Source organism: Cyclopterus lumpus, chromosome 9 (assembly GCF_009769545.1).
Source record: "Cyclopterus lumpus isolate fCycLum1 chromosome 9, fCycLum1.pri, whole genome shotgun sequence".
Taxonomy (NCBI): domain Eukaryota; kingdom Metazoa; phylum Chordata; class Actinopteri; order Perciformes; family Cyclopteridae; genus Cyclopterus; species Cyclopterus lumpus.
In genome coordinates this window covers 21,673,929-21,699,325 of record NC_046974.1, presented here as the reverse complement: position 1 = coordinate 21,699,325, position 25,397 = coordinate 21,673,929, and the positions used below count along the sequence as shown (strand labels likewise).

The following is a 25,397-nucleotide window of genomic DNA, read 5'->3' as shown; positions in this document are numbered from 1 at the left end:
TCAGCGTGCCACTCAAATGTTTCTATATCTATAACCCTGAATCTTAAAGAGTAAGTGAATCCCTAAAACACTTTTTTCAGCTGAAAACCAATGTATGTGGCTGCTTTTCTGATGGATTCGGGCCTTAATCTTGATATTTTAGTGTGTATTTTCATTTTTATTATTGTAGTATAAATATGCATAGCGCCGGCCCTCTAATCGGGATGGGTATCGTTCGCATTTTACTAGATACTAGTACTCAACAATGAATCAATACTGCTTATTGGTTACTGTAAGTTCCTCATTGGTTCCTTTTGATTATTTTGTGTGAGAAAAAAAAGAGACAATGAATGAAGAAAAAAATCAACATTGCTTTATTATTCTTGTTGGAAAACAAAAAGTATTTCTTGAGTAGCGAAATGTATTAGCAAGCTTTCATGTATTAGCCTGTTCTTATAATCAAACTCCATATGACATCACTAACGTTGAAAACGGCTGAAAACTGAGCATTTCTGCAGACTGATGTTCTGCTTGTTTGCCAGATGTTTTGATGGATTGCCCCATTACGTGTGAGGGTTTCATTGCATTTGTGACAACGAGAGTTATGAGCATCTACCGGAGTGAAATGTAAACTTACTTTTGATCTTTTTGTCCGCTCTGACGTGATGTGTGTCTCATGGTCTACTGAGCCCGAAACACTGTGTGTTACGTTGCTTTTTTTTGCCGCGGAGATCTCATTCCGCATGTTCTAAAGTACTATTAATGGAACCGCTAACTGGACCTTATCGATACTCATTTAGAACCCTTTACGGGTTGAAATGCAACTATTGCAATATAATTTTAGCTATTGCCTGATTCCAATTAGCCTGTTGGATCACTTATGCTTGTCTCTGGGGTTAATTGCGAGAGCTAATCGTTGTAGCATATACACAATGATGCTCTACAACAAAGATGCTAAGAGCTCCTTGAATGCTTGAAACGGAACTGTCTGCTAAGTGGGCGTGGTGCGTTTGCTAGCCAGCTGCTAAATGAGCAAAACTAAACAAATCAATGCTTCATCCACACACTCTTGTCACAGCGTAGGAAAGTTCAGATTCACCCGGTTCTGAGTGCGCTGCTGGCTTGATTTCAAGTCCACAGAAAAGGAAGAAAAGGTAAATGAGCCGAGCAGGACTGAAGCGACTGGGCCCATCTTTTAGCCCCTCTCCCCTCTTTTTTTCAGGGCAGAGGCACTTGAGCCAAAACTCTGGGGTTTAGTTTTCCCTTTCAGGTCCACAGAGAGAGTCTGACTACTAAGAAGAGCCAAACAGCAGTCAAAGTCCCTTTGTGGTTATCCAATAGACTTCCGCACTTAACGCTTAAATATAGCTATGGACAACAATCACAAACGGGGACGCTGATAATATAGACGTACTGGAAAGAGAAGGTACCCCCTACATATCTTGATGATGGGGTGCTTGACAGAGATACAAAATCAGGCCGCAATCAACCATGTTTGCTTCGCAGGTCTAAGAGCAAGACCTTACTGTTGAAGCCAGTATGAGTGGAATATATGAAAAAGGGCGCTTGAACTGTCCGTCAATTCCTCATCACGGACACAACAGACTTTGTTCGAGCACACCTACCAAGTAGAGCTACACACAAAAACCCAGTGGCCTGGATACAATTGGTGTGCCGATAAAAGAGCCCCAGACGATGGGCAGCGAGATAAGCAGAAGGGGGCGTGGGGGTGTGTGCGTGGGGGGGGGTCAGGGGCACTGACGTCCTGCCACAATACCGTTCTCATTTGCAGCTTTTGTGTTTCCTTGGCCCTCTCGCCTTCCCCTCCGCTTCGCCGAGCATTGCAATCTCCGCGGCTACTCTGAGCATCTTAGGTAACACCGCCCTGAGATCAGTATCTCCCCTCAAAACAAGAAGCCAGGAAGTGTTCCGTCTGTCATTATCACAATTCACCCAGCGCTGTGGTTTTCCTCTTCACATCAAATCCATTCTCCACGGTTTCCCTTCCCAGGGGTCTTGTGCAAGTTCGTTTTTTTAAAGCTTTCCAGCTGAGGATGGTAAAGGAGAGGGAGACCACAGCGTCTGTGTCTGTCTGTGTGTGTGTGTGTGTGTGTGTGTGTGTGTGTGTGTGGCGCAGCTGGATTCCTGAGGGCGAGAAGCGAATTGACCACATAACACCATGGCGTGTGTGGGAGTGTGTGTAGTAGTGTGACACGGCGAGGAAAGGGAGATTACGGCGGAAAGGTTTGTTGGTGTAAAACAAGGCCGCTCGGATCACGTCTGCACGTGGCCGCGCGGGGCGTGTTGGAGCGAGACACCTTGTCTGACAAACACCCGGGCGCATCTGGAGGTCTTGCGGAGGAGACAAGTTAAAAGAGCGACTTAGTCGTCCGGCCTGAATACCAAATTAAAACAGTCCTGTCTCGCTTTATTCTACCTGTCGCAGGGGTTACTTCTCCTCACGGAAAACATGCCGATGTTTTTTGCGATCCACATGAAATAAACACCCCATCGTCAGCCGCTAATTGCACTGGGAAGGACCAGATAAAAAGAGAGGAAAACACAGTGACCTTAATAAAGTGTACTACAAAAATGTGATCTATGCCGACAACACATGAATCAAACAAACAAAAGGCTGAAAATTATTCTTTTCTCAGAAGTCATTAGGCACAAAACTGGTTCCAAAGCAATTGTGTGTGCATTACTCCCTGTAATCAAATCCAATGGACCACCTGAATCGGTCGGTTGCTCCAACCCTTGGATGTTAATCAGGATCTTGAACGAAAGACTGCTTGGGAAATCAGTAACAAACAATGACATCATCCGCAGTCTGCTAGAGGAAAGAGTGCGTTCAAAATTGTACTAAATGTTCTTGATCCCCAGTGCCTGATGGTCTTTTGCTCTGCAACAACAACGTTGGATTTGACTCACTGTTTACAGCTGTTTTTGTAACAACAATAACTCAAGGTAATGGGGAAATCTTGTGGCCCAACCCGGAGGCAACCTCCGGTTCTGCTGAGTGAAGCCAATGCAGAAGTGTCTTATAACTTGTAATCTCTCTACTGACCAGCAGGGGGCGACTCCTCCAGCTGCAAAAAGTACACAGATTGTATAGAAGTCTATGAGAAAAAGAGACTACTTCTCTCTGGATTTATTCCGTCAGTAAACATTATACACATTAGTTCATGGTCTCAATCTCTAGTTTCAAGTATTCTTCAATAAACCATGATTTCATATATTATGGTCTATTTAGAGTCAAATAGAACATAAAGCAGGGGATGCTTTAGGGTGGGCTTATTGTGATTGACAGGTCACTGCTGCTACCAGAGCTGTCCCCGGGGTCCTCCGCATTCCAAATATGGTCACCTCTGTCCATCGGATGCAAACATTTTTTTAATTTTATTTCAAGATGGCGGCGGTAAGATTTGCCGAACTTGAGGCTTCACAACAGAGGTGCACAAACCAACGAGTGACGTCACAATGACTACCTCCACTTCTTGTACACAGTCTATGGTCCCATCAGGGTCAGGTCCATAATACGTAGTTACTTCCATAATAAATGTCTTACATAACGCTAAAGGCTGTGCCACATGGTTCTATTTGCCGGACAGCTTGAAATCGCATCAACATGTTTTGGTATTCACTGGTAAATAAGGCAGACCTGTTACTTACAGTATGGACCTCATGTACACTTGTAGTCACATTGTGTATACAATACAAGGCACACCAAGCTGCTGTAGCATTGGTCTGATCCGTGATCAGTTCGACGCTGAACCATCGGTGTGTGTTAGAGCCTGGAAAGACAAACTCACTCGCAGAACATGAATTAAAGCGATTCACATGTTTGGGTTCGCCACCGGCTGCTAAACGATTATTGTTTTAGCTAAAGTACGGTATTCTTATTCTGGTGTTTTGTAATCAGATTTGTGATCTGGCAAACAGAGACGCATATATATGACTAAGTGTAAATTAAAGTGTCTTAAATCTCATCCAGATACGACACGTCATGTCGTCAATGTGCTTTCTTGAGGAAAAGTCTGCGTATTGTTTCCGACCACTCGTTGACCAATCAAAAGGTGCAAGATACAGGATTCAGAGCATTAATATAGCAGCAACCAACTATTTGTAATGTAAAGGTATAGTGGAGTATTGTCTACCTGAGCAGATAATGAAGTATTTCTTCCTCTGTTTGTCTGGTCTGACCATCTCGTATAAAGCACCTTTAATGTGTTTTTAAATACTCTTGACTAATAGATCCATAAGAATTAATACAAACTGTGAGAGGCTTTAAATGAAAGAAATTCATTATCACTATTGACCTTTGCATAACTAAATACACAACGAAGGAAATACAAATATTATATTTGTATTCCCCACAGGCCATTGTCCATTATCCCCATCACTGATATGGACAATGCCGAAGGTTTAGTGCATGGAGCGGCTCAATCGTGGCGTGGATGTATGTGAAAGGGTCCAGTCTGGGCCGTCTTGTCACAACACTCGGTTTGAGCCCCGAAGACGCAGACGGCATTATCCTCTTATTGTCATGGAGAGCAGTGCCTCGGGACACTTGAGGCCCAGAGCCTGGAGGAAAGTTAGCCTTAAATCTTCTTTAGCCATTCTACCAGCTGGATATCCACGACCCGACTGGGACATGCAGCTGTACCTTTAAGTTGTATCAGGACTCCTACAACTACTACTACTACAGTGTTTTGAAACAAAGTAAAGAGAAGGGGGTGGGAGGAAGGAGTGGACGCATATTTGTCCAAACAACATGATGCAGATCCATCTATACCAGGAATTTGTCAATAAAAACAGAAGAGACATGTTTGTGCGAGACAACAAAACCTCAAGCGTGGGTGAGCTAGGCCTGTATAAACTTTGATGGCACTATGTACTGATGTGTGAGTATCTGTGGTTAAGCAGTCAGAAAAAAGCTTGTATGCGTGGACTTGTGCATGTGCACACACGTAGCATCAATGCACCTTCTTGGCTGGCTCATTATACCCCCAACCCCCCTCCTGTATCTCCGCTCGGGTGAAAAAAAAACACCCCCGCCGCATCCTTACTCGCTAGATAGTTCCCAGTCAACAAAAACGGCAAAAGAAATATCCTCGAAGAGGTCAAACCCGAAAGATTAAAACCCTTCAAATGGGGTCATGGAGATCAATGATCAAACGTGGGGCCCCCAGTGACCCCCCCAACTCCTCCCACTTTATTTCAGGAAGCCCGATAATGAAGACAAAAAGGCTGGCTGACTCCTTCCCTCCACCGTGACCCGACCATTCTCTGGCGGTGGCCTCACCTATCGCTGTCACTGGCCGATCTCGGATCGGGGCGTCTCCATTAAATAGGTGTGGAAATAGCTAAATCAACCAATGGCATTGGTGAAAGGACAGGGGTCCAGCTATAGAACAAAAACATGTTTATTTGAATACGCGTCATCACAATGTGTGACATTGGCGAAGCATAGATAGAAAAGAGGCAAAAGAGGCATGTAGAAGTACAAACCTTCACACGATGGGTCCATTAATAACAACTTTGCAAAAACATGCAGTCACACCTGTCATACGGTGATCTATCCCCGCTGCCGTGCAAGTGCTCTCTGATTTCTATTGTGAAGGAAAAGGGGGACACATGCATTGGTCGATTGAGACCCCTTGCATTTGGTTGGTTGTTGGTTTTCCATCACTGAGCGAGTCACATTCCTCCGGACCACAAGAGAACAGAAACAGGCCCAAAAAAACAGCACTCAGCTGTGGGGTTTGGCGATGGCTGTTCCCTTACAGAAGAAACATGCCTTCCAGTGAGTCGGGCTACACGTTTTCACATGCTGGAGCGAGCAGTCTTTTTAAAAATGTGAGAATACTGCTGCAGGAGTTGTACCATTTAGCATCAAGGGATATACTTTCTAGAGTCAAGCAACGATTACAGTTAATATCCAGTATTTCACCACAATGTTCTGGGAGGAGTTGTGTGTTGGGTTCAGGGTAAGCGGGGCCTTGGAGATGAATGAATGCCAACCAAAAAGAACAACCCAAAATGCGAGAAAAAGGGGGTGATGTGTAATGCTGCCTTGAATTGTCTGTCACCACCCCCTCCTCTTCCTCGGGTGCGTGTCCCTCTGACACACTCGGACATACACAGCATGTAAGTGTTACAACACAGAATATAGTTTAGACGCTCCGAAGCCGACTACACGTCTGAGAGAGCAATCCAGGCACTGGGTGCTGTCGTGAGGGAAATGAAAAGCATGAGAAGAAATTAGGGTTTAACACTCGCGGTGGGGGGCGGGGGCTTTTTCCGCCCCCTTGACCCGCCGCAGAAAATAAGCTTATTACACGAGGAGATGTTCTCATCAGACATGTGTGTGTGTGTGTGTGTGTGTGTGTGTGTGTGAGGGAAAATGACTCCTAGGATCAAAACAATGTCTGCGTCAACGCGCCCGCGCGTGTCCGTCTGTCATCAATGTGCCGAGCTTTGACAGAGACAAACGATCGCTGGCGGAGGACGGGGGGTGAAAACAAGTTTTTTTTTTTTTTTTTACGGAAATCGAGACGACCGAGAGTCGGATGTTTCGAGGCGAGACTTTGCGCGTCGAGGCCCGCCTTTTTTCCACGCGTTCCGCTCGACTCCCTCTCGCTGGCGGTGCACAGAAGAAGGTCCGTGTGAGCGCGTGACGCTGCGCGCTCTGTGCGGTGGGACCCTTGTCGCGATGCATGAAGCAGCATCACGTTGGGCTGTTGGTACACTGGAAACAGATGTGCTTCAAATTCATACCAGGCACCTTTTCTCCCCAACAATGGACTAAAGCATAGCGGGGACTGTAGTTTGAGTGTGTGTGTGTGTGTGTGTGTGTGTGTGTGTGACGGATTGGGAGTGTGAAAGAGAGCATGCTTTTCCTGTTCAGTCATTTGGGGACTTTGACCGCATGTTTCAATGCTTCTGTCTCCAAAGTCGCCGACGCAGTTCTATCACAGCCTCGCCCGTCTCCATCACCCTCCCGTTCTCTCCCCTTCTCCGTGAGTCACTCCAGGGCTTCATTGTGTTGTTGTTTTTTGGGGGTATTCTTCGTCAGTTTAAATCTGGCTTCCGTCTCTTCCTTAGATAACACAAATGCCAATAGCCTCTACCTCTGCCTGCTAACGCCGACAAGCAACTTCTTAAAACAAGAGCCCCTCGCGGACGCAGTCCATTAGTCTCATCCATCCAAACAGACCTGCTTTGTTGAGGTGTTATATCAACAGGGGTGGGGGGGGGGAAGACCTCCCCTTCGCTCCTCCCCCAGCTTCCTTGGGCCCCCCAACGGCAGGAGATTGATGTCAATGAGGAATTTTGTCCCACATTTCCTCCTGCCCTCCTCCAGACCCGCCCTGCCCCTGAAAAACACTCGCACCAGCACACAGAGGGCCCCAGTGAGGCGCTCAACAGGCCCGCTGAGCTGCGTACCCTCCTCCTCCTCCCCCCCTGCGCGTCGCAGCCACCTTTTCTCACCCTGAGTCACAAACGGGACACCGTAAACAAGGAGTGACCCGTGTGTGTGTGTGTGTCAAGGAAACGGGCTGCCTTGTTCTGCCAACAGAGCGGTTGCTGTGAGAAGGCGACCAGCGTGGGGACGTCATTTGTGTACCGTGTCATCGCCGGAGGGAGCCGCCAATAGAACTCAGACCTACTGAATGTGGGCTCCATCCAAGGGGGGAAAAAACTTTCACAAGCAGCAATAACCTGGGACGCAGCTGCCTTATTTAGGGGTTTGCAGATTTCAGATGGAGAAGAGTCGCTTTGAAAGATCCACAACATGTTCCAATAAAAACTTTGTATTGGGTACATTTCGTTCTTCTGCAGGCACGAATCGGATTTCTTCTTCTTCGTTTTTTTTGCAATCTAGATCACGCCCTCGGCGACAGGCACAACAGCTTTCTCTGTGTGGTTGTAACGTTATACGCCACAGAACAGTTGTAGAATGTGTGCAGTGGTATTTACAAACGGCATCGTTTTAAATCCCACATGTGGGACGTGTGAGAGGATGTGCCGAGGAACGGTCCAAAGCCACGGAGGCCAAATAAGAAAAGGAAACAGTTGAAGTGAACATAGTTGTGCCAGATCTAATATTTCAATATGCATCACCGTATTTTACCTTCTGACTGCTTGATTTGAAACGCCACTGCAGTCTGCAGACCAGCAGCATTCTCTCCCGTGCACACACAAAAAAAACCTCACGCGTGACTTTTTTGTTTTAATTTAAGACTGACCCTCTCCGATAAACATTTAGACGGAGCTTAAACCGTCTAAACGATTCCAAAAGGGGATTACCGAGGACGTAACCAGCAGCAAATCGTTCTGGTGGATCAAAGGTTACGACTCCGGCTGAAAAGGGTTATTTTCTTCTTCTTTTATTAAGTGTTACGGATTACAGTAATCTTAAACCTTGTTTCAACCTTTACTCCGGAGAGACGATCCGAGATCGCTTTCATCGTGTGCATGTCTCGAATGCAGTTAGAGTTATGCAAACTTTTCTTCATTTATTTTACTTTCAGATAACCTTCATATCGGCAGAATATATATATATATATATATGAAAATGAATAAAAAGGATTGTTTTCCACTTTGCAATGGGACACTGCAAGAATTATCCTCCACTCCGATTGAGTATGTAACAGGGCACAAACGCCCCCCCCCAAGACGTACAGTACGTGTACAGTGTTACCGTCCTAACCGGCTGATGACCTAATGAGGGTAAAGCCTCTGCGGAGCAAACGTCCCAGTGAAGTAGCTCCCACTGGCCCAAAACATCTCAAGGCAATGTGCACTGACCCTCGGTAGGGCTTGTTTACTTAGTAAAAAGCTAATGGAAATTCTAATAAATAATAAAAAGATGCATAACATACTGGGTGTATATATATATGGCGTCTTATAAGAGACCTTTAAAGGATACATGTGCGTGTGAGATTATTCAGGAAACGGGCCAGGCCAGTGTGACTGATGGGTGTTTTCTGGTGTCGACGTGGCAGCTGGGACAGAACAGACGGCATCCGCCCTGTGACGCTAATTTCCTCAGACTTAAAAAAATAATAAAAAAACAGGTTTCCGGTATCAGAAAAAAAATTAAAGCATCTCCTCTGCTTCGTTTTACGTTTGAATTTTGTTTTAAAATGCGTAAATACACCGAAAAATATACACCCAATAGCCCTCAGCTGTGCAACAAACTCATCGGAGAGGTAATTCACAGTGGAGGCACGCGCCCTCCAGATAACCTAAATAAACGAGCGTGTGTGTGTGTGTGTGAGATGAGTGTAGCTGCAGCTGGACACGCTGTGCATAATCCTGACACTTTCACGGGTTCACTCAGAGGTCTCGCCGCGATGCTTCCGACAAGCCGAAAGGCCGATACAATTTTTTCTTTTTTTTGAGGGAATAGGAAGTGGCATATCCTTAATTGTGCTTTTATCCCCGGCCCGAGGAGACGCGCTGCACTTACACCAGACCACGGGGGCGAAGAGTGGTTCGCCACCTGTTTCTGACATGTACCTTGGTACTTTTAGAGAAACTTTCATTTAATATTAAGCAACTGGGCTCCACGGTAGAACATTTTGACAACCGTCATCAATAAGTAATGCGAAGACATAAATATTCCCAAACTTCTCCAGGAAGTTTGGGAATACACGTTCGGGGCCTGAATAGGCGACCAAGACCAGCAAGAGCATCTCACTTTTGATTTGCGAACGAGAATTACCGGCGAGTCTGAATCTGAAGCGAGTGATGGCTTCTTACACATATACACCGTAGTACATGAATAGAATAAACCTGGGGTTGCCATTTTGTGGATTCTGCAGGAGAATACCATACGAAGATAAAAAGAACTATCCACAGGGTGCTGCTGGCACAGAAATGTGGCTGTATATACTAATAAGTCAGCTGTTGATATTTAAGGGTCTTTCCCCGTAAAAAAATTTTTTTGCATCCTGCTCTAAATAATGCTGAGCATATTTCGTTGTCAATATACGTTTGCAAGATGCGACGTCTTGCAACAGAGCTGAAAGCTCCTCTGTAAGTGAGGTGGAAGCGACTGCCGGGGAACCCAGGGAGAACTGAAAATATACTCCAGCACGAGACCCCTGCGGATGTCGAGCAAATGTTTGCTTGCGGCCTTTCCCCGTTGCACTCCCCGGCGGTTGAGTGGGCCGACTGTTTCCGTTCCCGTTTGTTTTAATCTAATTTTCAACAGTGCGACACCCGATATTACCTGCAGCCAATAATCTGAAGCCAGCGAGGGTTCTCGAGGCGATGGCTTACAGTACTGCGAAAGAAGCAGAGTTTGGGAGAAGAGGCGGAGTCTGTGACTTCTTTCGGAGTTGGTCTGAACATTTTTGTTTGGACTTTGCTTGTGAGTCATGGAACACTGAGTGTGTGTGTGTGTCTCATGGCTCCGTCAATGACACAGCCATGAGTCAGATGATAATATGCACACGCCGGCATGGTAACGCTCCTTAATGACCGTGTAATTTGAAATACGCACACAAAATTGGATCACAAAGTCAGAGTATCGCTCTTGTGCCCGCAAGACGACCAAGAGACTCGTTAAAAGTGCTCCATCAAAGCGTCTGTGGAGTTAAATGAATGAATTGAGGATGTCGGTCACCACTGAAAGCATCTTTCAAAGCCTTGTGTTGAAACCTACAATCAGCCACATAAAAAAGACTAAATAGGACGTTTTACTGGAGTTGTTCCACCTGTCTTTGGAGAGAAGATGTAAATTTGCTCTATTATAATAGGGGAAAAATAAATAAATACAATCAGCATGTATGGATTTCTTTCAATGTGAGAAAGAGTGTGACGCTGCATACAAATGCAAAAATAGCAACACGGACCACATGCCCAGCATGGCATCCAGTGGTGCGGCGCTAACCTCGGCCTCCTCTGCCGCCCCGATCTGTTTATGTAAGTCAATCGTTATGAACCGGAATGACCCTCCCGACGCGCTGCGAGAAACCAAAGGTCTCCAGGCGCCGCGAGTCCGGCCTCACGTGTCATCGGTGTTTGCAAACAATTCAGACGAGCCAATGCCTCCGGAGACCGATGCAATGGCGGGTCAAATGTGGCAGAGGACACGTCACGCTATAGGACCTGTGGCGAGTGAGTGTGTGTGTGTGTGTGTGTGTGTGTGTGTGTGTGCCGCTAACAGACCGGAACCATCGGCAGCATTATGAGGGCCAACAATGAGACCGGCTGTGTCGGGCTTGAAGCAAGCAATTTCCATTTAAAATATCAATGAGATTAGCGGGGTTCTGTGACTGCAACCGCTGGTGCTCGACCGCAACCAACCTCTACTGATTAGTGTAAACTAAGTTAAACCTTCTCAAGTAGAGTCATGGGTTTGGGTACGGGACTCGTCTCCCCAGCCATTCCCACCGCGGACTTCCCATTACCGAACAGCAGCAACACCGGTGGTCCCGGCCAGGAAACGCAGATGGTCCTCTCTGCAGGCATCCATCTTTGTTATCCTTCAGAAACATTAAATAGGCCTCTGCAGATGATGCATGTGTGTGTATATGTATATATATTTGTGTGTGTGTGTGCACGTGTGCGTAGGAAAGTGAGGTTCCAGGTTTTTGAAACATGAGCGAGCATCGCAGAGGGAATGCTATCCATAACATCCTACTCCAAGAAGCTCCTTCAGTGATGGGAGGTAGAGTGATAGAGCGAGCCAAGCTAAGAGGAGGCGAGTGAGAGAGAGAGAGAGAGAGAGAGAGAGAGAGAGAGGGAGGTGGGACAGACAACCTTAGTTATGCTGTTTTTCATTCCTGCCTCCACAAGTGGTGAATAATTCCGTCCTGAGGGGAGGTGGTGACATGACCTACTACTTCATGACTACTACGTGACATTTCTACTATATTCTAACTATTACGTCCTGTCTGTTGGTGGAGTGGCAAAACAACTATTTGAGACAACTGGAACAAACAATGTGTAATATTAAAAAAATGGATTGGAACTTGAGTGAGAATTTTATTCTGAGCTCATATGTTTCTTTAAATAATCTAGAATCGGACTGAAATTAAAGCCATGCTTGATAGGTCTTTAGTTTTGATGATTAAATGACAGCAGTTGGCCTGCCAGACAAGAGAATCTGAAACTTCAATGAGGGAAACAAAAAAAGAAATCAGGGATCTGTGTTCCAGTCCAAAGTTTCATGGCCCATTTACCGGCAACGATAAAAAGCAAACATCTTGGAAGCACATGCTCTGCGTGTTGTCTAATGAATGTCAAAGTCCTACAACAACAAATGATGACAATAAAAATAAATTATTACATTTTGGAGACAGCCAGATCCAAATCATTTTAACCGGGAACATCTTAGTCCCCCCATTCATCCCGATCCTGAGGCGTTTCCACACCAGGTGGATACAAAAGTCCCCCAGCATTGGTTTTACCCCGGGGTCTCCACTGGCCGGATGTACCAGAAAGGAATTAAGATCTCATGCCCAACTTTCAATTCAACGGAGCAGCAGTTATATCAAAGCTCAGAGAAATGCATTTCTGCCACTTGCATCCATCCAGTCATTCTTTCTGTCACTACCCCAGCATCCTTATTCTTATATGAATCATCCTGTATCCACGGTTCAGTCAGTGGAAGCCTCCTTTCTAGTACCTCGTCCTGAGATTTCACTTGGAGGATGAGCAGTGTGACACCTGATCTCTACGAAAAGGTTCTGCATCCAAAACGCGAATTCGGTCGGCGACGGGACTCGAGTTTTGTGTCTGAAGTGTTCTGGTTTTCGTTTTGCAGTTTGTGTTTTGCAAATTGACCAATTACATACTTTGGTTGCATGCAGGTAAACGGTTGTGTGGAGAGCAAATGATATCCACCGGCTACACCAGGAGCGAACCCCAGAAATATAGCCTGTTGCGCCCAGGGCTTTATCGTCTGAAGGCTGGTAACCGACGATAACTGAGATTGTGCGACCCTCCCAATAACTTAAGCACACGACGTCGCAACACTGAAGAGGCGCATCAACCAACACAGTCCAACAATTTTAAGAGCCTTTTGAATCTCACATCCCTGGACCGTCGCCCTGGGTAGCTTTCTGATTATCTGTAACTTTCAGCAAGAAAGACAAAACTTCCAAACTTACAACTTTGCCTCCTCCACAGAGTGTGTTAAGTTCAAAAGTTGCTCAAGTGTTCTTTCCACACCGTCTAGTAATATCCCCCCAGTTGAGTCCACTCCCCTACTGAAAAGCCCCTACTCCTCGGACGGATTGGCAGAACCGTGTGGAGGCAAACCAGAAGTCTGTCTTACTGAATTCCTCACACTCCTTCCAAGTTCTTGCTTCTCCAACACAAGAAGCTGCAATCGCTCTGGATTCCACATTCTTGTCATTCATAAACTTGAAAGCCTCCCTTTTCAACAGTGGGTTCCACTAGCAGGTAATCAGGCCAAGACAGGCACCCAAGACCTTCAGGCCACAACTCTTGGGTATCATCAACTTCTAACAAGATGTGAAAATAAGCCTTGCAGTGGGTGTGGGGGGTGTGTGTGTGTGTCTGTGTGTGTGTGTGTGTGTGTGTGTGTGTGGGGGGGGGGGGGTGAAGAATTGGAGGCTTTATGCAAAATGGTATCAGCCAGACATTCCAAGTTCACACACGCAGTACATTTGGGTTTATCGGCTAGTGCTAAAGTGATGGTGTACTTGCTTTGGCCCCTTCCACCGCAAAGGAGAGGCAATATTTCACATCTCAAAGACACTTTTAATAGCCACCTTGGCCTATCATCCACTCTGCAACGCACTAGACTTCGACACCTAACTTTTGAATGGGAAAACCCACATGGCTTTAGCCCCATGTAACTTTACAGGACCAAAGGGTACAGGCCAACCACAAGTGACTAAGCTGTAAACTCATTTTCAAGGCCTGGCTGCAGTAAGAGGCCTTGGTTTCACTATTCCAGGTGAGGTTTCTCTTTTCCCAAAACACCAATTTATAGAGAGATTCTGGTCCTTTTTAGTTTGGCCTGATCTGGGGTGTTGTCTCGAACAACATTGCTCCCAGGTTCACTCACAACCCACCCATGCCACCACCACCACTACTACTAGAAAGTAGCGAAGTCTGTCATGAAATGATGAGACAATTATAACAGGCATTATGAAGCACACGGTCAGACCTCAGCTCTGAAACCACCCATTTTGGCTCTTTAACAGTCATAACAGACCAATTGTATATTTATTTCAGCGTGCTAATGAAAAGAGCCATCCATGTGTATATGCATGGTATGTTTGTGTCAATGTACAATTTGTTGTGCCTATTTGTGAAGGAATTAAAGTTAATTACGTTTAGAGGGGCACAGGATGGAATTAATTAGCATAGCGTAAGTTACCTGGTTTGGCGCCCGTGCTGCAGGCTTGTCCTGGTGGTTGGCGAGGATGAGGAAAGGCAGTGTGCACAGCTGCGGGTGCTGCAGGGCCGAGTGGAGCTCGTTGCGGGCGGCCTCGAGGTCCTCATCCGACGAGGCACTGTCCAATACGAAGACGACACCCTGTGACCCCTGGTAGTAACGACTCCAATACTTCTTGATGTTGTCTGCTCCTGTTGACAAATAGGATTCCATTAAATGTGCCATAGTAGTCATTATCATAATTGACGTTACCGTTGTCATGCGAACGATGATATGACAAATGATAACAAACATGATAATCTCATAACTATCCGTTTGTAAATAGACTTTCTCCAAGACAAGAAAACATGTCCATTCAATACAGAATTGGTATTGTAGGAGATCGATCTGAGAATATCGATCTGCGTCATTTTCGCCGGGTGGCGCAAATGACGCGATTGCCAGCGGCGCGAATAGAGCGAAGCCAAAAAATTTGCCTCATTCGCCAAAGTTTAAATATTTCGCCCGACGCTGAGTTGCGAAAGCCAATCAGCGTTGAGACGCTCCGCCCGTCATCACTGACGTCGTGCCGTTGGTGAATCTAACTGGCTGCTGCTACTCTAGTAGCGCTGGAAGTTGAAGTTACCCAGAAGTAGTCGGTGAAATTCACCGAGCACATGTGTGAGCCCACGGATGATGTTAAGAACCCAAACACGAGGGCGTTAGATATTCCTACGTTTGTGGGATGTCCACAACAAGTATAAAGCAGAACTAGTGGTTATTTCTTCCGTAGTGGATGACGGAAATGATAACGTTTCCACGGAGTAACACGACGAAGAAAAGCCACGCCCCCCTCTAAGGTGCGAATGAAGCGAACAACGCAAATAAACCACAGTAAACTCACGCGAGTAAAGCGTGTGAACGCAGCATTAGAACAACTTTAAAAATGCTAGTTTTCTGAATGGAGTTCGGAACCGATCGGTGCTAGGCCACGCTAACAATGCATCCGCTTCACGAGTCATTCTCAAGACACAGCTGAGTGAATCCCCAAACTCCTCAAAGTAAATACACACGCTCGTTGGATTACTCGAAGGGAGCCTGGGCTGATTTTCAAAAACCACACCGACAGCGTGAGTTCACAGTGAACATTATGTGGTTCCTTTTGGTGTGCGAGAAACTTCTGCTCACGCAATGTTTGGTTCACAATATCTTTATTTGTGAGTGGAAGTAACTCGTGGAGGAGAATGAATGAGTCAGTCCACTTTGCTAGACCTTCGTGCTCACAGAATGAGTAAGTCCACTTTGCTACCACCTCCCTTTGCTTCCGCTGCCAGCCCCTCCTTTCGCTTACTCCTCTTTTTCATCTTCTGGTTGTGGCCAAATCCCACCTGCTTCGTGGGATCGGTAGACGCTGACCCTTAACTACAAAACCATTTCTCACCTGAAGGAAAACACTGCCATGCGATTAGAAGAGCTTAGTGGGGTCAGTTCACTGCTTAGGACTTTTCCTAACAGGCTAATTCCAGGGCAATAACCTTTAATAGCCATGACCCTGTCAAAGAAAACAAAATTGCTCTCACAGCGGATACTATTTTGTTTTATGTCTCAACTCGACATCTCCAACCCTTACTTAAGTAGTTAATGCTTTTTATGGAAAAAGCTCTTGTTATGTTACTATTAAAAAAAAGAAAAGAAAAGAAAAGGTTCTTCATAAGTTTAGGAATGACTGCCAGATGACAGCTTCTGCTGTCGCCCTCTCTCCATTGATGCCGACACACTCACTCAACACCGCTAAAGCATGATACGCGAGTCACATCCTCCGTGTTACTCACGCTCCTGAGGACATCTTGCTCCTCTTGTGACAACTGGAATCCATCGCGGCTGACTGAGCACAAGTTGAGCTGCTGGTCTACTGAGGAAACTACTGATATTCAAGACAACCGTCATTGAGTAACAAAACAAAAGATGGACGTAAAAGTGAGACGTCAGAAGTATCCCAAACATGGAATCACAATAATCTGGCTTTGATTTCATTTGCCCATTCCGAAAAGGGACATTTTCCTTATTTGTGAGGCATCTCAAACAAACCACAGTATTGGCTATTGCATTTCAGATTTAAAAATCACATCTTGTCAACTGGTCTTATTCTTCCATAACACTTCATTAACTCGGTTGATTGCAGTCCTTCTCAGAACATGTTTTTCCCATTAAAACCGCCCAAAATGTTTGTTCTACGGGCTCAAAAAACTTGTCAGCACCGCATAAACAAAACTACAAAGGGGTCCTGTCACATTTGATTGTTTTTACTAGGTGGTACTTTCTCTGGCTAAAGTGATCCTCCTCCGTCTGGTGAGGTTACTGCTTTTGCCATCTCGTGAACTGTTGTTTTGTTATTGTTGCTCACAGCGAGGTAACTGCCGAACAAGTGACGAACCGCGAGGCTGGCAAATGTTTAAAGCATCACGAAGTGCTCTCGGTGACATTTACCTCCCGACGTTCTTTCCTCCCCCACTCATTCTCCTCACACCTCTCACTGGAGTGGAAAGCTATCAGACAAAGTGGCACTTGAGAGATTGACTAGGAAGTTTCTCTCATCTTTGCCTGGAAACGGTGGAATGTCCCGTCACGTCTCGTTGGCTGCCGCTGGCGGCTTCTGCCACCTATTGGCTTGACGGGAGGACTTCCAAGCGTGACGTCATGGTCCTCGGGGGATGCTGGCAGCCCGGTAACATGGCATTCATCAAATAGGTGCACCGCGAGGAGGACCTCATTCTTCTGCTCACTTCCCCGCCACTTCCTCTATGTATGGCTTGTAATTACATTCATTATAAATAATAAACTACTTTTAGAGTTCTCTGAGATGTAATTATCCAAAGGTGCAGCAGGTGAGGTAAAAAAATAACTAAAATATAATGGCAGTGAAAGACGTGTCTCTTTCTGACCCTGTCATCAGTTGGAAGCCACATTCATTCACGATGTGGGTTTTTGGCGGCATGAATTACATAACTAATGGCTCTCGCTAAATCAATTACCCAAGTGAATCGTGAACTAAGCTTCGGGTAATTACACAAGCACATAATCAGGGAAATATGTAGTCAACTGTAGTCAACTCATTAAACCAAAAAAAAAAAAAGATATCACACAGTACGGCCCAATCTTCTGAGTTGCTTTGTTGGATGCACCTGAAAGGAAGAATCCACAACTGAACACTTCCAATATTTTATAACGATGTATTCGATCTTGTAACGCCGATAGTTCTGGTTCTTGATGATGATCGAACCCGTTAGATGTCAGATTTTGTTGCAATGTTAAATTACTTGGTGGACTAAGCATGGGTAAGTAGTTTGAAGAGATGGACAGGATAACAGATGATGTGGTCCGTACAGCGTTTAAAGGGCCGGCCATCTGCCTGGGAGAGAACGGTCCGGAGAACGCTACGCCGTCATTCAACAAACAAAAAAACACAGAGACAAAGAAAGAAACAAAGATCGAGCATACATACAAACTCCCACCAACTACCTATGGGAAGTTAACGAATGGATTTGTTTGTCACCTTTCTTTAGTTGTGTTGGTGACTGCCAGCGATAGAACCAAGCTACACTGTGACAAAAATGATGACGCAGCTTCGGGAGCACCAATGGTTGTGGTTATACCGTCATGAGGACTATTTTTATGTTCTCCTAACATCAGGTATATTAATGAGCCCATTGGGGTTAAGGTTACTGGCCTTGAGGGGCAAGACTGATGGGTGTAGATGTGAATGCCGGGAAAAAACAACATTACCTGCATAAAAGGGCACAAAACACAATACTTCAGCAATTGCACAATTAATGATGATAGCCAGATAAATGTGAAAAATCCCCCCCGCCCTCCGAACGTTAAAGCATTCCTTCCACTGCGTCTGTGTATCTTGGCAAACCGCTGTGTGTCGCTGAAGAACTACATTGCTCGGCGGAAGACATCAGGAAATTATTGCACTTTTTATTGCCCTGTGTGCATCTTATGAAACCTTTGGCTGATATATGTAGTAACTGGTTTATAAAAACTGAACAACGGCCCGTAGTCTGTAAATCACTTCCTCTTGTGGCTCACTGCTTATTGTGGCCGCATTACAGAACTGTCTACTGAGGCCACCATTGGCCAAAGAATTCAGAATCTGTTGCCGTTCCACGCTGGATTTAATCCCTGTTTGAGTTCAGCTATGGAGTGTTTTCTCTTAAGGTTTGAGGGAATAACGCCTTTAAAGCGTAACGTTTACCACCACTGTTTGGGCAAGATTCTTAATTGGTTATCCTTTCAAACGTCTCTAGTATAGTACCCAAGAGAGAAATCTATACGTCTGGACACTAGCAGACCACTAGAGGACTAAAGTGTTTTAGCATGACTTGACCATTAAGGAACCATAGCGATCTGTGAGGCGTACGGATCCGCCCCTCCCGGAGGATGGCAGCACCGCTAGTGGTTCCGCTCAGTTACATGATGATGCGTTCAGGCTCTGTTCAGTGAAAATGAGTATTGGGAGAAAGTTCATTGTTATCATGATGTGTTCACTTGTAACCTGTAAATGTAGTTTTGGTGAGAAACCAAACTGTTATTATCATGAATAGATATAAGAGATCAAGTATGACCTATTTACACTAAGGAGCTTACAAAACATCATTACAACTGCTCATGACAAGATCTGTTTGAATCAATAAAATACGATCTTTCATTTCCTTATCGTTTAAATTGTGTTTTTATGAATAAAAAAAACATTACAGATGACAATAACAAAGTATAAGGGTGACTTTTTTGATGGTTTAGACTTCTGAGCAGTTGAAATTATATTTGGTACAGTCGCAAAAAAAAACAATAGTCGGGACAACAAAAGGGATCTGTATCTGCCAATATGGATCATCAATGAACACCAACTAGGGGGGAAAAAAAGTCATCTAGGACCTCTAAAAGAAAAAAAAATGTCTTTGGCGCGGATCCGATCCGTGACTCCGATCCAAGCCGCGACTTTTATGATCCGTTGCACCCCGAGTAGCTGTTAACATGTTTTTAATGCTTCCTCCATAAGAAAACATTATTTTATGCTGCGATTCCAACATTTCGAACGATATTAGACTGCGGCAAAAAAACCACAACTACCCACTCAGTGACATCAGTAACTGTGTCAAATGGACAGGAATGTGATCTGAGGAAAACACCACGGCCCACCCATCCACTCCCTCACTCAACACCAAGCGAGACCTTTTGCAACCCTATCTAGGAAATGAAGACGGCCTGAGTGTGACTGCTTATTTATTGTGCCGCATACAACATATGAATGTTTAACATGTGGTGTGAAGTTTGGGGGGGATAAAACTTTATGATTATGGATGTGCTATGCTTCGTAGACGTTTGATGAATATGCGCGGCCAACTGCTCCAGGCCTGTGTAATGCGACCACTCGTCACTGATGCGGCCTTCTCTTCCCCGTTCGCTTATGATTGGGTTGTCAAACTGTCCACTTTTCTCTAGCTTTGTGCTTTTCAACTCATCTGGAGTCAAACCCGAAGTGGTAGTTGTTAACGGGCTGATACGATTAGCGGATCATTCGAACGAGTTAAACATATGAAATCAGCAACTACTTTATAATCAATGAATTGTTCCGAGTCATTTTTCAATAAAACATTCCAAATATTACTTGGGTCCAGCTTTTAATTTTTCCCTTTCCTCCCCCCTTTTTCTTATGCAACAGTAAATCAGAATGTGTGGATCTTGGACTGTTGCTCGGCCCAAAAAAAATGAAAGCTATTTTAAGACGTCATCTTGGAAATTGCATCAATCTTTTTTTTTTTTAAGATTTAATAATTGTTTTAAGTTTTTTGCAAACATGCTGAAAAGCAAGCAGAGTAGTACACACTGCCTTTAGCACACTTTATCATCGGAAATGAGCAGTATCACTGAAGAATGACACTCTCTACTCGCAAAAAATGATTTATCATACGTAGACCAGCGATTGATTGTCTCTACATAGCCAAAGCCAGATTTTGTTTCAGGGTGCAGGGCCAAAAAAAAATGTGAATCTCATAACATATTGTGAAAATCCAGAGAAAAGTAAGCACTTGAAACGGCGCTGCGGAAGTCCCTATGCCAGTAACGCAGGAAGAGGAGCGAATGGGGAAAGCAGACGTCTTGTCTGGTTACACAAATACAAAAGGCAATTACGCGTCAGTGATCAGGTTGCCTTGTTTTTTTTTCCCCCTTTACCAAAGTAAAACTATGAATTAATAAACAAAACATTTTGAGGCAACTGCCAGTAAAACATGAGCAAGCAATTACGCCCGCAAAAAGAAAAATAATAGAAAGCAGATCTTCTGGATTCAGATTTTTGTATCAATTGTGTTTAACGACTGGTGTTTCTGAAGACTAATCTGCAAACTCAAACAGCTTGTGATGGTGCACAGTTGAAAACCTACTCCCTCGCATCTCCATTTGGTCTGAATTAGGCTACTGTTGAGGCCGGCTCCGTTTGTTGTCGGGTACCGATGCAGGTACGGTTTCAGACTCTCGAGCAGATTTCTGTCACATTCCTGCCTCCCATCGTTCGGGCTTTTTTTTTTTGCTAGCCATTTACCTTGAACAAAAAACATGTTAATAATCAGGTCTTTTTTTTTTTTCTTTCTTGAAAGTTGAAACACTGAGAGCAACCCGCTTTGAAGTCCCCCTAACGAAAAACAGACAGTTTCTTTTTCTTTCTTTTTTTTCTCCGAACAAAACAGCTACAATACAGAGCGCTGGGAATACTGAGGGAGGCCTCTACTCATAAAGGTTTGCTTACTTCAATGAGGAATGGGCTGGAGCTGGAGCGAGGTGGGAGGCACTTCAGCTGTTGATGCAGACATCAACCTGCAGCCTCAGCAGTGTCAACCAGTCGGACTCCCACTCGTTGTGGCACCTCTTCCTATTAGAGATCAATAGGCCGAGTGTGTTCCATCTAGTGAGACACTTTCATGACGCACCACCGGGGCTGATCATCAAGGTCTTTCTGTTTCATATTCTAACCTGTCGGCTGCGGTGGCCGGATAATAATATCATACAAGTGCATATATGTTTATGTCCTTATTGTCATTAAGATAGAGTACTTGAACTTCTTGAACTCATTTGAAATTTTGACTTTGAACGTTGTTTTTGAACAAACGCACTTTCAAGATATTTATGTGCCGTCTATGACTATAATGTGCATTTCACCCACCGACAACAAATATCAAAGAGGTAATGTTCTTGAATGAGGCCTCAAATGGACCTCAGTTACGTGTCTTGTCCTCGGAACTCCAAATCCGGCTTTAATCCCAAGTGACTGTTGGGCAAAGTAACACACACACTGTGGTCCCATTTGATAGTAATAGGAACCACATTGGGGTCTGTCTTCACTCATGTTCTCTGTATGTGCCCGTGGTGGACTTAATAGTGCACGATAACATGGGCTCCACATACGTTCAAATCTACACTAAAATCTCTCCAGGCGGCAACCTCCGGTTCTGAAGGTGAAGCCAATGCAGAAGTGCCTTAAACATTCTCTCTCATGGCCATCAGGGGGCGACTCCTCTGGTTGCAAAAAGAAGTCAGATTGTATTGAAGTCTAGGATGAAAACTATCCTACTTCTCACTAGATTTATCACCTCTTAAATAAAGAGTGACATGAAAATATAAATTGACGATAAAGCAGGATATGGGCGTCGCTACTTTGTGATTGACAGGTTGCTACGATGGCGTTGTCCGCTCTGGGTGATGTCCGTGTTTTTCACAGTGATTTTTCGCTACATAAAAATATTAAATATAAATGTCGTAGCCATCGTTCATTTGGCCAAAAACCCAAATCTTCAAAATGGGAGTCCAGAAACCAATGGCTAACGTCACCATGACTACCGCTTATACACACAAGCTCATCCACACATTAAAAGCACATAAACCTTTAAATCAGCCATCTAAAACTAAGCTTTCACTCTAAATTGTCTGAATTCCTAAATACTGGAATATATAGAGCAGCAGTGGGAAGCCTGGGGTCAAACATTGATGAAAGAAGGACATCGCGTGTAAAATATCTACCGCTCGACTCCAAAATCGACAAAAGCCTCAACAGCAACGAGTGCCGATTATTAGTGCACACATCAGCTGTCGGTGCGTGGCTTGAATACAAACTGTGAAACCCGTCTAGACTTGACGTCATGTCACTGGCCAGACACACACACACACACACACACACACACACACACACACACACACACACACCTTAATAGATTCCTCCCCGTGTCCCCCGGAGGTGCCCTTCCCACCTAATCCCCGTACGTTGGCACCAGCTGTGTTGCAAACGCCTGCCAGACTTTAAGAGCGCCATTCTCAATGTCGACCAGCTGAAAAGACGCCATTGCACTTTTATTCATACGACGCCACGCTGATTGAATAAAACGTGAAAACATCAGTGATACACGAATGGTTTTTTTCTGAGGACCGAGCCCACACACTTTATCCTTTAGCGCACACGTGTCGGATTCTTTTTTAAAGCAATTTTTTATTTTTTTTTACAAATAGTCTGCTCTTCAGCTGTGTTCATTGACTTATTTATTACAGCCTAAAAATAAGCTTTGGTTGGACTTTGGGTTTGAATTATTTTTGTCCTTTCATCGCTGCCACATTGCTGACACATCGCAGCGTTTGAAATGATATGCACCCATGTGGAAACCCTCGTTACAACGCTAAAGTGTCTTGAGGAAAGATCAAGATGGGTGGAAACCGTGTTTTACTTAATCCTATACTCCAATTAAGGGAACTAGGTTTCTCACTTTCATGGTCACCAAGAAACAGCCGACAAAACCTCAGTTGTAAACTGAGGCTTGCAAACATGCTGAAGGGCGACTGTGAAGAGAAAAAGAGGAAGAAAAAGGGAGAACAAAACAAACAAACAAACAACAGCAACCAGGCGAGAACAAAGCGAACAGAGCGAGAACTGGACAGCAGAGACCTCGATGACGAACGCGTGAGACAAGCGTTTGGCACCGCGGACGCCACGCATCAGCGTGGCTGCTTTGTGCCTCCGGTTTAAAAAAAGGTCAATCTGGCCACACCACCGTTAACTACACTCAGGTGGGTTCAAAGCCCGCATCTTTTTAATAACGGAGAGGAGACCTGAGCTCCTAAGACACGTTAGCTAACCTTTGCCACGGCACTTTAGGTTTCGGTTTATGCCCTCAGTAAACATTGTAAACATGAGTTTATGGTCTCAATCGCTAGTTTCAAGTCTTCTTCAATACAGCATGATCATTTAGAGTCACATAGACCATAAAGCAGCGTAAGCTTGAGGGCGGGGCTTACTGTGATTGACAGGTCTCTTCCACAAACAGAGCTGTATACGGCGTCTCTACGCCACTCCTCTGCATTCCAACTATGGTAAGCGTGAAAGAAAAGAAATGGCGACAACCGTAATCCAAGATGGCGATGGAGAAATCGCCAAACTCCAGGATTCAAAACGGCGGTCCACAAACCAACGGGTGAAGTCACGGCGACTACGTCAACTTCTTATATACGGTCTGTGCTCCTTCCATGATTCGTCACCCACCACGTGGTCGTTTCCCCGGAAGTAAACAAACCTCGACTGCCAATGGTTCATTTCAACATGGATATAAAAAAATAAAAGGCATAGCCAACATTATTTTCTCTGCTAGCGGCTGTTGTGCGGTTACATTCTGCATTTTATAATGCTACTACTGCCTACATGGGCAGGAGGCGGGCTATTATTTGAACGCACCCAGTGTACCGGAAAGGTCATTTCCGGGCAGCGGTTGTATGGACAGAGATTATGTTCTTGGTTTAGTCAAGGCTGAGTGAAGAGAACAAGCCACATAGGTGTTGCGTAAAACAAGCTCTTTTTTTGGGAGGTGGGGGTGTCACGAATACAGACGCCTGTGCGTCACATCTTGTATCCTTTTTCTGCATCATTGATGCAGTGCAAAATAACATAGAGCTAGACCGGTGTATGTTTGCTTGTTAAAGCCAGAGGGGAAAAGGGCGGGCGGATATCTGACAGAAATGTGAAGAGTTGAGTAAGTTTCAAACGGTGCGGAGAAGCAGCTGCTTTAGTCAGAAAACGGGAGCCCAATGCGATACCGTGCCGGGTCGAGGCGTCGAAGCGTCACCCGCCAGATCCGTCAGTAACGGACGGCACCATAAATCGCTCAAATTTTGGCGCTCTGTGTATTTCCAAAGAGAAAGGAGCAGAGGAGTGAGGGTCCAAGCAGCAGGGGCAAACGGTGAGAAAAAAAAAGAAAAAGAGAACAGATTTCATCCTCCTTTGCTGTGTTTCGCAGCCTATACTAACTTATCTAAATCAAACGTGTCATCTGTGGTTTTTCCAACCACAATAATGTCCCACCAGACTGGCTTTAAACCTAACTCTTTTGAACTCCCCCCCCCCCTAATGAGCTGTGTCCAAATTTGGTAGCACCCTCGTTGGTGGTCCCCTGGTGCCTCTTTGTGTGTGTGTTAGTGTGTGTGTGTGTTTTTCCTCTTTTCAAGAGGCTGGGATGGGTGACCCTTCAAAAACATGCACCGCACCTGTCATGTGCTTGTATTGCGAGTGGAAAACAACATACATTACTTTCACCGTCGACAACACAATACTTTTATATTTTGTATTTTCTTGTGTCGCCGAGCTGCTTGGAGAGGGGGGTGGGGTTGATTTAAAATCCCTCTTCCACGACTCCCTTTAAAGGACTGGAAGCCTCCCCGCTGCATCTGCTCTGTTTACATACATCCACCCCGAGATCTCTCTCGTCTGTGCTTATTAAACGGCTTCCTCGAGTGCTGTGCGTTTCCAGGAATCACAGGGCGCAGATTGTGCGGGCCACTTCAGAACACACTAACAAGGTCTGACGTCTGTGGCCGAAAGGTGTGATGCTACCGGAGATTAAAAAAAAGAAAAAGAAAAAGAAACAACAACAAACAAACATGCTTTCGTGTCCTTGGCGCCCACAGTTAATGTCGAGAGATGAGATGATAACAAGTTTTGTTTATCTGAATGAAAAAC

The 25,397-nt window shown here is 45.0% G+C and overlaps 1 protein-coding gene across 2 annotated transcripts in view; it reads right to left on the bottom strand.

Annotated features, from left to right (window-relative positions):
- The window catches only part of LOC117736647 (ADP-ribosylation factor-like protein 15), a 94,039-nt gene that overhangs the window by 30,524 nt on the left and 38,118 nt on the right, over positions 1–25,397 (bottom strand). For both annotated transcript variants that reach the window (XM_034542116.1, XM_034542115.1), the window contains exon 4: positions 14,351–14,559. In XM_034542116.1, the coding sequence (XP_034398007.1) occupies positions 14,351–14,559 (209 nt within the window). The remainder of the gene's footprint in view (positions 1–14,350; positions 14,560–25,397) is intronic.